We start from the raw sequence: 12,199 nt of genomic DNA on the forward strand, positions 1-12,199 counted from the left end.
CTGCATTTTATTTCTTATGGTTCATGTTTTTTAGTGACATTGTACATTTAGAAAAGGTTTAAGGGTTAATGTGACAGTCAGTGGCATCAAGTAGTTTCAATATTATCATTTATCGTGATATTTTCTTTACAAATATATTGCACTTCAAATGTTTTATTGTGGTGAGCTTCATCGGACACCATTGAAACTTGATTGTTATCTGTTTTTTTTTAATCAATGTTTAAAATTTTCCATATTTTTGTATTTTTTTAAAAAGATTTTTAAACAGAGGCATTTTATCCGAAAATTGTCAAATTTCTTCCGGTCCAAATGTATCAAATTCATACAGAGCATCCTAAATATTCAGTTTAAAAGCACTTTTCACTGCTTTTTGAGGCCAGAGCGCGTTTTGTTGTCACAGTAAAGCTAACAAAAATTAGCATGCTAACAGTGCATTTCTCGGAGAAAGGGCTGGGGTCTCATTGTCTCCAGATTCTTCTACAATAAACCTGTACTGAGGAAAAACAGATAAACATTTAAAAAAAAAAAAATCGGGTACGGCCCCTTTAATTGCCCAGCCCTGATTGCGAACATTACAATTGCACTCTCAATGTGAATGTCGAATGTCTGTAGTCGAAGCTTTCACGGTTGTATCATGTCGTCTGGATGTCCGTAATTGACCATAGTTGTTTACACACCGTCTCTCACGTCTCCTGTCTGATCTAATGTAATCAGGATGGAGCGTATTAAAGTCCGCCAGCAGAAGTTTAAGAGGGGCAAGGAGAAGATGCTGAGTATCGCCCAGGAGTCGGGGGAGGGGCAGAACCTGGTGCAGCCCGACGACGACGACGACGACGGTACGGTTCAAATGAGCAAAACCACATACAGCTCGATTTACAAGCGTGTATAGGCCGGAGGGACAGAGTGTATTGGCCAGAGGGACAGAGTGTATTGGCCGGAGGGACAGAGCGTAAAGGCTGGAAGGACAGAGCGTATAGGCCGGAGGGACAGCGTGTATAGGCCGGAGGGACAAAGCGTATAGGCCGGAGGGACAAAGCGTATAGGCCGGAGGGACAAAGCGTATAGGCGATGTTAAGATTAATCGTTTTTTATATTAGTTAGACAATGAGAAGGAAGAAAATGAAGGATTCCCCTGTTGTTGGTCATTATGAAGCGTTGAATAAAATCATTATCGTTCTTCTCACAACAATTGTAACATTAAAATTTGACAGAGTGAAATGTTCTTGATGTGTGCACAATCTTTCATCTCGCGAGATCTTCCATCGCCGACAGTCAGGGAGAGAGTTACACGAATGAATAGTTCTTTTAGACATAGATAAAACATGTGCAAACCAACGACACGGATTTAGCATGACTCTAAACTCAAATGTACGGCAGAGGAGCGTGATTATCATGTCCAAAGTCCAAATGAACAAGTAATGCTAAAAATTAAAATATGAAGTCTGTTTATTCAGCACAAACTTTCTCCAAGGCCAAACCTAGAGTGCATATGACTTTCATGTTGTTTATTTATGACTTAGTTTGGTGGGATAGTACTTCTGGTGAATATAAATCACAGTTTACGTCAATCCAGTGGAAGCTTGTGAAAAAAAGTTGGGAAAAAAGTTGAAAATTAACAGAATTCCAAAATTCAGGAACAATTAACGTAAAACAAGTCAGTTTAAATATGAATTGAAGAAAATAAAGGTAAAATTATGATCACTGTGTAAATTAGACGAGCTACGGCCATTGTTTCCTGTATGGTTGCTACATAACAGGAAGTAAAACAGGAAGTAGAATTATTAACGGCACGAAAATGGTCAAACTGCGGAAAAACGAAGCACGATTTTAGGCAAAGTCTTAAAAATAATATGATAACATGTGTGAATTGGGTAGTCCAACCTGTCGTATGTACTTTAATCTTACTACAGCCGTACGATATACGTTTTTGTTTATGGAGTAGCTCTTGTGCATATGAAGTAATAGCTGTTTAAGAATATTTCTGTTCTGACTATAACATATTTTATTGTGACATGTTGCATTGATGTATTTGTGGACTTTTAGGAGCACAGCGAGCGAAAGCCAAGACCAAAAAAAAGCAGTGGTGGAGGCCGTGGGTTGACCATGCGTCCAGTAGGTTTCCTCTTCTCTGATTGGCTCTTGTGTCCTTGACCAGAACGCTCCGGATTCCCACACTGGCCTAGGGCTCCGAAGGCACCGCCGACACAGGCTCTAGTCATTTTCTGTTTCTGTTTAAGGGACTTTTGGCAGTTTTCGGGCGTTGAGTGAGCGTGTTCGACCTCCACGGCGAGGCGGGTTCACGAATGTAGGAAAAACAAAACAAAAACAAACTAAATCAGCAGCGTAATAGCATGGTTATAACACGGTAATAGCCAGAGATAACGAGGGATGAGCGCATTTCTCCTCATTCCAAGAAATCAAATCATCATTTCCGGATTCCATGAGTGATAAATGTTTTTCAAGGATGCTCCGATACCAGTATTGATATCGGTGCCGATGCTGTGAAGTGTAATGTGTCGTGTATTGATACTCTAACTTCCGATACTGATTCGATACTCCAGTTAGCCTTATTAGAGAAGACAAATGTATTTTTACCAAGTTCAACCATAAATATTCATCTTAAAGCTCACATCTTACAGAATTTGACTGTATTTTATAGTGTTTTAAAGTTGCTATAACAGGCGTACAGATACTATTTATTAGCGTGTTATTACAATATCTACTACTCTTAATCTTTTAGGAAGTTTTGATCTAGTTGAAGTACTTTCAAAGGCGACATACTACGCTTTTTTCAGGTACTCAGTTTTTCCACGATTTTGCGTTTTGTTTGACGTCGTGAACCGCAATATTGCATACAGGGATGTGGGCGGAGCTAGTGGGTAGGTGAAAACAGGAATTTTCTGAGCACTCAAGATGTGCAAGAAAATGATGCTATGTACTCTGCTATAACAAGGTCGATTTTGCATTGTCCGTCCCCTTTAAGGAAAGTATCTGGAGTAGCCAGGTACTCAAAGTATCAATATCGGTATCGGAACTGAAAGCGCTGGATCGGGGCATCCCTAAACCCTAAAATGTTCTTACTTGAATCACACTTTTAGTTACCGTGTTATTACCATCCTGTTACAACATCATTACCGTGAAGTGCTACCAATAAATACAATAACATCTAAAAAAATAAAATTAAAATTAGATTCACACAATTCAGTCTTCATATTTTAATCTCTGTCATTACTCAAAAAAAATGTTGATCTGCAAGTTAATTTACCATCAAATATGTTTCGTCTGTTCTCATCGATCTCATGCGAATTTGCAAACGATGATTTACTGATTTATTTTGAAAGTCGACAGTCGTTTTTTACAGAGAGAGTTCTTTCCAGTGACATCATGCACTTTTTTTTTAACTTGAGTTGCCTTAAACAGACAGAAATTGGGACGTCCAGAGGAAAATGACCACGGCCCGACGGTGTGTACCCCGCTTTCTGCCCGACGAGCCCCCAGTCGAGAATCTCTGCCATCGGTCGTCATCGCGCAAAGACATGAATCACGACTAAACTTTACTCTGCCTGAAGTTTAGAGACTCAATTCATTCTTTGCCTGCAGACATGAGCGACCAACGGACCAACGAAACGCATTCGGAAGTCGCCGTAGTGTGAATTCAGCCGGGAAACACTCGCACGTGCAGCTCGTTGCGTGGACTTTGGCAACTCAGACTCTGGCGGGCGAAGACCTCGGCGATGTGGCGATCGGGGAGATAGACGTGGTATATGCTGCGGTGAAAATGTTTGTTGTTTTCGGTGGTTTCACGTGGAAAATCAAAACGTTTCCGATAGTATTAGTCGGCCTGATGGAAAGTTTAGCTAGCTAGTTTGCTACTAGCTTGGAACGGACGTGGCAAACACACCACGTGCAGATTAGATCGTTCAAGTGCGTGATTATCTAACGTGGTTTACGGTTTGTTCAGTTTGAGTGTGTTTGAATCGTGTTTTATTCAGTCTGAGAGTCCTGAAATCCTTTGCGTAGCAGCATTTATTCTGTCCCGAGCTCAAATTAGTCCTGACCGAGCTTTATTGAGGTCCGGCCACCTCCGCCTCAGAGATGTCGACTGTTGTAGACGAAGGCTGCAACTTATGGTTACTTTAGTAGTTGATGAGTTAAACGATAGTTCCTTGTGTGAACCTTTGAGACTTTTTGAATGTATTTTTAGATAAATAAAGTTCTAAAACGTAAGGAAAATTCCAGCACACGGATGAAGGTCAGAGGGAGATTAAAACGTTGATGAAATGAATGAAGAGTTGAGACAGTGTGCGGGATTTGACTAAATTGCATTATTGAGCAAAAGCTGAAGTGTATTTAACGCCACCGTCTTTGTTATGAAAAAACATACGCCAACATCTCTTTTAGCATCCGTATCGCCCAGAAAACCATTACGACGATCAAAATCCGATTGGTTTTGTCGCGATCGGTTGATTAGTTGCTGCAGCTCGTTCGGTATGACCAGACAAAGATGTTTTCTACCACAGATGACGCCAGGACGGATGAGAGATTCCGCCGCCATCTCTTTTAGTGTTGAATAGGAGAGTGGAGAGGCCGAGGAAGCAGTTTGTCCTGTCGTTAAAGCAGTTTTTGGACAGAAGGAGGTTACGTCGAGGAGAGAGAGCGTATTTATATCAGCGACTTGAAAGCTGATTGGTTTAGCGGCAGAGAAAGCTGGAAGTAGAGAGGCTAAAGTGGCTCCCAGAGCGCTAAAAACAAAGTGGCGGAGCTAAAATGCGACTTGGACATTGAAAGTAGGCCGGCTGCGATTGGCTGACAGTGACAGGAAGTAGCGGCGACGAGGAAACGCTGTGTTCCTGGGTTGTTTTAGCAGGAAGTAGAGAGGCTTAAGTTGCTCTCGGCGCTGTAAAAACGAAGTGGCGTTGCTTGGACGTCGAACGTAGACTGGCTTCGATTGGCCGACGGCGACAGGAAGTAGCGGCGACGAGGAAACGCAGTGTTCCCCGGTTGAATTTTCCCCCCAAAAAACATCTTCAATAATACTGTAAAGACGATCGATCATTTCTCCCGCCGTTCTCCCAGAAAAAAAGCCTTTGGAAAGACTTGCGGCTGTCTGCGTGGTCCGAACTCATGTCTCGGGTCCATTTCCCCCTCGTCACAGTTTTGAAATCATTTGCCCGTTTCATCTTGGTCATTTTGGTGTGTGCTGATCCACCCGCCCCCTTTTCTCCCCCCCGTGCACTTCTGTTCAAGGACATAAGCCAGCCTCCATTGCTTCAGCTCCTTAGTCCTGGTCTAACTTGCTCTGTCTGTCTCTTTTACGCTAAAGAGTTCTAAAACACAAACATTTCCCACCACCGACTCTTTTGACCATTCACCCACTTTTTGCAACGACACACTTCGCTAACTTTCCCCTTGCCACCGACGCACTGCAAAAAAAAGCGACGTTTTGGTGTGAGTGATTTGAAGGGCGGGGTTTCGATCTCGATTCGAACGGTGCCATCGCGTTCTGAGTTCAGAATCCCCCGGAAAAAAAGCGAGTCCAAGATAGCGTCGAGCGCGGATGCCCGTGGCGTTGTGTGGTATTCAGTCAAGTCTGCTTTCTATTTTGTGCACGCCTTTTATTGAAGTTTATTTGACTATTTTATTTAATTCATTGTGTTTTATGTTGCATCACCATCGCTAAAGCTACTTCCCAGTTCTGTTCGCTCCCGATGGCGACGGATGAACCTATTTTCTGATTTCAGAGACATTGGACATACATTTAAAAACACAGAGGTGGTAAAACGTGTATTTACGTAAGAGTAACGTTACTTCAAAATAGCAGTACTCGGAAGAAGAAGAAGAAGAAGTCGTAGTAAAGTGAAGAATCTGAAGGTTGTGTAGTTGGAAGGATCACGTTTTAAATAATGCGCAGATCTTGAATTTATTTTTATTCATCTTGCAAGAATAATTTAATCAAAAAATAAATAAAAAATCTGAAAAAGAAAACACAAATATTAGAATAATTTGATATTGTTGACGTAGTGTTGCTTCAAACTAAATACAGTACTCCAATATTCCACGAAGGCCGCCCGAAAACCACTCAGAGCAGTCTTTGAACAAGTACTAAACAAGTACTAAACAAGTACTAAACAAGTAAGTAAATGTAACTATGTAATGTAATACTACCCACCTCTGCATGTACTTAAGTCAAATTGTATGCCATTGCAGTACATTTTATTTTGTCATTCCACAAACGGATGATTTTAGCTCGAATTCGATCAGAAATCGCCCAAAACGAGTCAAAAAAAATGCAATGTAAATGAAGACCGTTCAAGTCGAGATGATTATTCCGAATTCAAGTCATTTGAACACGTTCTCTTTTTTGCAGTGCCTTTCTGACATCAGTAAAACAACATAGTATATGTTAAACGCCCGTAGCTTCCTGCGCAGTAGCCTAACGACGTCGTGCGGGTTCGGCGGTGTTAATTGTCTTGTGTGTGTGTGTGACTGCACTTGTCTCAGTGGTGAGAAGTGGAGACTATTATTTATTTGAGACGGACAGTGAAGAGGAGGAAGAAGAGGAGGACAAACGGGACGAGGAACTGCCCAGGAAGTCAGCGTTTCAGGTACAGACTCTTTATCATCGCATTCGTTCACTACAAGTTTGGCAAAGACAAAAATGTAAAAGAAAATGTTAAAGATTGAATTGAATATTTGTCCTCCAAGTACAACACTCGCCAAAATCAGACCTAAGTATTGGGTTATCTGTATATTCTAGTTATCTCATTTTTACTGGCCATGTACTGTATTTTCCAGAGTCAAGTCGCACTGGAGTTTGGGTCGCACCAGCCAAAAAATGCATAATAAAGAAGAAAATACATATATAAGTCGCACTGGAGTATAAGTCGCATTTTTGGGGGAAATGTATTTGATAAAATCCAAGACCAAGAACAGACATTTCATCTGTAAATGTCTGCAGTTTAAAATAATAACAGATAAGAGAACATGGTGAATAGGTGTACGTATGCTAACGCTAACACCTTCAGCTACATGACGTATGCTAACGCTAACACCTTCAGCTACATGACGTACGCTAACGCTAACACCTTCAGCTACATGACGTATGCTAACGCTAACACCTTCAGCTACATGACGTATGCTAACGCTAACACCTTCAGCTACATGACGTATGCTAACGCTAACACCTTCAGCTACATGACGTATGCTAACGCTAACACCTTCAGCTACATGAGGCACAGACAGAACTGTGGTAAGTGTCTGGTATGTTAACGTAACATATGAACAGTTATTCAGATAACTATAGCATAAAGAACATGCTAACAAGGCTACCAAAGCATCAGTTTTACCCCAAATTACTAAATCCAATGAATTCTTCTTCCTCTGTGTCACTTCTAAACAACTCCACAAACTCCAGAGGAAGAGGAAGTGCAGATTCTTCTTCTGCGTCGCTTAGAGCCTAGAGCGCCCTCTTGTGGCCAAAACTATGAAAAAAATGCACATCTAATAGTCTGGAAAGTATGGTAAATGTCGACAGTGTTTATAAATGACCCGATTCGAATGCTACGAGTCGTTTTTAAGAGGTTTTGAAATGTTCGGTCTCGATTTCATTCCTAAAGTGTAATTTACTAATCTACTAAATTCTCTGGTGTTTCCTGAATGACCTGAACCTGTTTGTGTGTGTTTTGCTGTGCGGTGTTGACTAACCGTGTGACTCTCTCCTCTCACTGAAGCGTGCGATCGGGAAGTTTGTGTCGGCCGTCATAGCTTTGCCCCGGTCTATCATAAAGCTGCCTAAAACTGTGCTTCAGTATGTGATGAGGATAGGAAAGGTACTAACGCTTCTCTCACCCACACGCATGTCCGTCTGCATGGCCACCAGATAATGCACATGTGCACAGAAATACTACTACTACTACTACTTCTCTATTAAAAACTCATTAACAACTCAAGGCACTGCGGGGGAAACGGGGGGGAAAAGTTTCACATTTACAGATGACAATTTTAAACTTCTGCTGGTGTTGACGGACAAAAATGTAAGAACAAAATGTGTTATGTTTATCGTCATGTAGTGAGTTCATATAAAATGTTAATTATGTGTGAAAATGGTATGGTGCATATACATTGTTGACATATTAGAAATTATATTATGGTTTTTGATATTTCATTTAGTATTTCAGTTAAAAATGATATATTACTCACTAAATTTGGCTGAAAAATGGCATAAAAATACAAAAAATAGGCCAAAAAAATGTATAAATCTTGTTTGGAATGAAATATCAATAAATCCTTCAGTACTCTCTGTCAGAATATAGCTAAGTACATGTTTGTAAAGTTTGGTGTGTGTAGGTGCTACTGATGTTGAGGTGAGAACAGTGTATTTTGAGAAATTTTAGATGTTGTAATGAAACAAACTTCGTCAGAAAGCCTGATAAATAATGGATGTGAGTGGATTTAGTTTAACAAATTAAAACATCATTAGGTTTAGATTGGAGCTTAATGTTGAGAGAGCAAATTGGCCAACAAACAAAGACATTTGAAAATAAAATAATTCAGGTTTTGCTTGTTGTGTTCACACATTCTCACATATGGCAGTTAAATACAGGATATTTAACTAAACTTATAATTAGGCTTGTCACAATAATTACGTCTCATTATTCACTAAATATAAATTAAACAACCATTTTTGTAGGTGAATTTTTTTCATGGTTCTTTGTTCGAGCGAGGGACTTTTAGTTATTTTCTTTTTCTAACAATAAGATTTAAACTGTGGACGTCTGAATAAATAACCTGAAAACTTGTTTGACTCATTAAAGATGCAAACTAACTACTTTTAATCGCCTATTTATTTATTGCAGCTCATGTTTGTTTGTTTTTTACATTATTGCACATGTTTTAAAGATAATAATGAAGATATATAATATGTTTAATATTGCACTTTTCAACAGACTCACAGACACTTTACACAGAGCAATAAAAAACAAAAACTAAGTAAAACAAACCAAAAAGGCTGTCAGGGGCATCAAAAATACTAATGATGATTCATTTTATTTAGCAGCTCCTTTCTTTGCACTCATGGATACTAAGCAAAGAATTAAAAGACATAAAGAAATCAAGTGCTAACACATAAAAACAGACATAAACAGGGAAATAAGAGGGAAAAATCTCTATATTAACGTTTATTTTCCATATTTTCTCCAGCAAAACATCACACTTTATATTTCTAGTTCCTAAGCAGGCACTCCGGTAGATCTCTCGCGTCTTAACGTTTTTATCCCTGGTCAGTTCCTGTACCACGCCTGGATCACCGACCCGAAAGCGGCGTTGAAGGCCCAGACCAAAGAGAAGCGCAAATTCTGGAAGAAGTACACCAAAGGGGTCCGGAACAGGAAAGCCAAGAAAGAGCGTAAGACCAGCGCGAACGCCTTGTTGTCTTTTACACAGAGTTTTAAACAAACACGTGTTTTTATGTGTGTTTTTATACGGCAGCGGGTCACGTCACCATAGACCTGGGCGATCTTTTAAATGATCCACAGACGGAGGACGAGAACAAAGAGAAGGATGGACCAGGTTGGTGTGAATTTTAGTGTTTGTTTGGGTCATTTTTTTTATTAAAAAAACAAACATAGTCAATCTTTTTACCTGTGTTGCAATTACATAGATGCATACGCCGGACCAAATGGGATGTTTATTTGGGATTTTATGGGTCTTTTTAGGATATTATAATGTTTTTTGTGCTGTTTTCATGTACCAAGTACCTTAGTTTTTCTCAAGGTTAATTTTCTTTTCTTTTTTAAGATTATGGGTAAACAAATAAAATTAACTTAATACAAAAGTCCCATTTGGTCCAAAGTCGGTCAGATTTGTCTATTTCCAAATTCATTTTTCAAGATGGCATCACAATATTGCTTAAAGAGACAGTACGTAACTGTTTTTGTGGCAAATATTTACTAAAACAAAAGCATTTTTATCTTGCCCTGTGTGTGCACAAGTATGTTTAAAAATGGTGTTACTCCACAAACCTGACTCGTCCTTGTGCTTGCTCGTTTCCATGTTGCTCATTTAACTATAATATTCCAGACTGTGGCATTAAACCTGTCTTATCTGTATGTTCTGAAGTATGGTTTGAACCTTTTATTTCCATGCAATTATGCAGGTGAAGTTACAGAAAAGTGCGTACTGTGCCTTTAAGTGTGGCCAGTCTCATTTACATTTCAAGGATGCAAAAGTAAAAAGATCTGTAAAGGTCAAAGGTCATTTAATACTGTAAGAGTCAGTAAGCGCGGGACATGCAATTAAAATAATAATTTCAATTGTCATCCTCATAAAGAAAGATCTCGATTTCTGTTCTATTTTCTTCCATTTTGTCGCATTAAAAACAAATGTTGAACCTAAAGAATACAACACAAAAAGAACAGTCCTTTCTTTGGTTTAAGTCTGAACCGCTTTTACCTCTGGACGTCTGTGGTTTTGGTTCCGAGCTGACCTTTCGACCCCGCTGACCCTTCTGCCCGCTCTCCACAGACAACATCATCAAGCGAGTGTTCAACATCATCAAGTTCACGTGGGTGCTGTTCCAGACGACGGTCGACAGCTTCACGCGCTGGATGAACGAGATGTGCCGCGAGTACATCGACATCTCCACCGTGCTGAAGATCGAGCGCTGCATGCTCACGCGGGAGGTCAAAAAGGTACGTACGGCGGGGGGAGGCGTGTCCTGCGGCGGGGGGAGGCGTGTCCTGCGGCGGGGGGAGGCGTGTCCTGCGGCGGGGGGAGGCGTGTCCTGCGGCGGGGGGAGGCATGTCCTGCGGCGGGGGAGAGGCGTGTCAGGAGGCGGGGAGAGGCGTGTCAGGAGGCGGGGGGAGGCGTGTCCTGCTGCGGGGGGAGGCGTGTCCTGCTGCGGGGGGAGGCATATCGCAAGGCGCGGGGAGGCGTGTCCTGCGGCGGGGGGAGGCGTGTCAGGAGGCGGGGGGAGGCGTGTCAGGAGGCGGGGGGGAGCCGTGTCCTGCAGCGGGGGGGAGGCGTGTCCTGCGGCAGGGGGGAGGCATGTCCTGCAGCGGGGGGAGACATGTCCTGCGGCGGGGGGGAGGCGTGTCCTGCGGCGGGGGGGAGGCGTGTCCTGCGGCGGGGGGAGACATGTCCTGCGGCGGGGGGGAGGCGTGTCAGGAGGCGGGGGGAGACATGTCCTGCGGCGGGGCGGAGGCGTGTCAGGAGGCGGGGAGAGGCGTGTAAGGAGGCGGGGGGAGGCGTGTCCTGCTGCGGGGGGAGGCGTGTCAGGAGGCGGGGGAGGCGGGGAAGGCGTGTCCTGCGGCGGGGGGGAGGTGTGTCCTGCGGCGGGGGGAGACATGTCCTGCGGCGGGGGGAGGCGTGTCCTGCGGCGGGGGGAGACATGTCCTGCGGCGGGGGGAGGCGTGTCCCGCAGTGTGGGGAGGTGTGTCCTCCAGGTATTTGGTATAAAACTATAACAGATTCATTTTTGCCCTTCAGGGGAACGTCCCGACCAGAGAGAGCATCCACGTGTACTACCAGAAGGCCATGAGGCTGAACCTGTCCCGGGAGTCCAGTCTGGACCAGCTGAGCGAGGACGAGTCCACCTCGGGGTCGGGACGGGTCCGAAGGAGGCGGGCCGGGTTCAGGATGCAGAGCCAGGACTCCACCGCCTCCCGGGACTCCATGTCCAGGTACGGGACCCTGCTGGAGGAGGGGGCGGAGTTTAAGCTGTTTGTAGGCGTGTTCGCTTCAACTCAACAGTTCACGGTCCGACTAGTCAAACTTAAATTATTTTTTAATAATTGTGAGGCTTTTGTCAGTAATTACATTTGAACTCACAATTTGATTACAGTTGTGTTGTTATTTATTTACTATTATTTATTCATCATTTACGACATTTGGCCCGTCTCATCCACATGTTTTGTGTTCCCATCGTCACCCTCGCCTCACCCTCACCCTCGCCTCACCCTCGCCTCGCCTCAACTCACTCTCACCCACGCCTGACCCTCGCCTCACCCTCACCTGACCCTCGCCTCACCCTCACCTGACCCTCGCCTCACCCTCACCTGACCCTCGCCTCACCCACGCCTGACCCTCGCCTCACCCTCACCTGACCCTCGCCTCACCCTCACCTGACCCATGCCTCACCCTCACCTGACCCATGCCTCACCCTCACCTGACCCATGCCTCACCCTCACCTGACCCATGCCTC

The 12,199-nt window shown here is 43.2% G+C and overlaps 1 protein-coding gene across 1 annotated transcript in view; it reads left to right on the top strand.

Annotated features, from left to right (window-relative positions):
• The window catches only part of piezo2b (piezo-type mechanosensitive ion channel component 2b), a 181,959-nt gene that overhangs the window by 127,249 nt on the left and 42,511 nt on the right, over positions 1 to 12,199 (top strand). Inside the window, exons 30-37 of the mRNA XM_072440697.1 lie at positions 715 to 836; positions 2,044 to 2,112; positions 6,502 to 6,605; positions 7,731 to 7,829; positions 9,283 to 9,403; positions 9,487 to 9,567; positions 10,522 to 10,688; positions 11,485 to 11,678. Coding sequence (XP_072296798.1) covers positions 715 to 836; positions 2,044 to 2,112; positions 6,502 to 6,605; positions 7,731 to 7,829; positions 9,283 to 9,403; positions 9,487 to 9,567; positions 10,522 to 10,688; positions 11,485 to 11,678 — 957 coding nt within the window. The remainder of the gene's footprint in view (positions 1 to 714; positions 837 to 2,043; positions 2,113 to 6,501; positions 6,606 to 7,730; positions 7,830 to 9,282; positions 9,404 to 9,486; positions 9,568 to 10,521; positions 10,689 to 11,484; positions 11,679 to 12,199) is intronic.

This window comes from Eucyclogobius newberryi, unplaced genomic scaffold (genome assembly GCF_026437365.1).
Source record: "Eucyclogobius newberryi isolate DKJ021-1_F unplaced genomic scaffold, fEucNew1.0.hap1 SCAF_12, whole genome shotgun sequence".
NCBI classification, from domain to species: Eukaryota; Metazoa; Chordata; class Actinopteri; order Gobiiformes; family Gobiidae; genus Eucyclogobius; species Eucyclogobius newberryi.